The 562-nt window shown below is 44.3% G+C and overlaps 1 protein-coding gene across 1 annotated transcript in view; it reads left to right on the top strand.

Moving 5' to 3' along the window:
* LOC119591727 (balbiani ring protein 3-like) overlaps window positions 1-562 on the top strand; it is a gene marked incomplete in the record, with an annotated part of 83966 nt that overhangs the window by 17555 nt on the left and 65849 nt on the right. Inside the window, 1 exon segment of the mRNA XM_037940476.1 lies at window positions 299-553. Coding sequence (XP_037796404.1) covers window positions 299-553 — 255 coding nt within the window.

The raw sequence follows: 562 nt of genomic DNA, 5'->3' as shown, positions 1-562 counted from the left end.
TCAGCCAGTCATTCTTAATTTCTTAATAGATTCTTTATGTCGTAAATTTGGTTTCTGTCAACCTATAAGATATTTTTTTCCCTTTGGTTCGCAGCCTTAAGCGACGCCCGACGAAAAGATAATCAATCGTTTTGGAGCTGATAATTGTTTCCCACTATTTCAGATTTTCGCAAAATTTCTCTGGCGGAATTATCCACATAGTATTAGCCGCTTAACCCTATTAAATATCGTCATTAACATTAACAACGGCACCAAAATAGCCCACGCGAATAACGACATGACGCTTTAACTTTAACAGGATGCATTCCACGCTCACGTTGCAACAGGAGGGGGGGTACGTGCGTAAAACGACAGTGCGACTCGAATGAAAAGTTGATCAAGAATGCGTGCAAGGGCAAGGACACAGACTGCAATTGCTGCGCGCCACAGAAAAATTGCAAGACGTTTAAAAAATGTTCCCGCTTAAATGGGCAATGCGTCCCTAACGGCGAGTGCAAGGAACCGGAGCAATTCCAGGGCGGCTGTTCAAAAGGATGCGTGTGTTGCGGCACGGGTGAGTCAC

The sequence above is a fragment of the Penaeus monodon genome, chromosome 29 (genome assembly GCF_015228065.2).
Source record: "Penaeus monodon isolate SGIC_2016 chromosome 29, NSTDA_Pmon_1, whole genome shotgun sequence".
In the NCBI taxonomy this organism is placed as follows: Eukaryota; Metazoa; Arthropoda; class Malacostraca; order Decapoda; family Penaeidae; genus Penaeus; species Penaeus monodon.
Note: the sequence above shows the minus strand (reverse complement) of the source record. Positions and strands in the feature narration are given on the sequence as shown.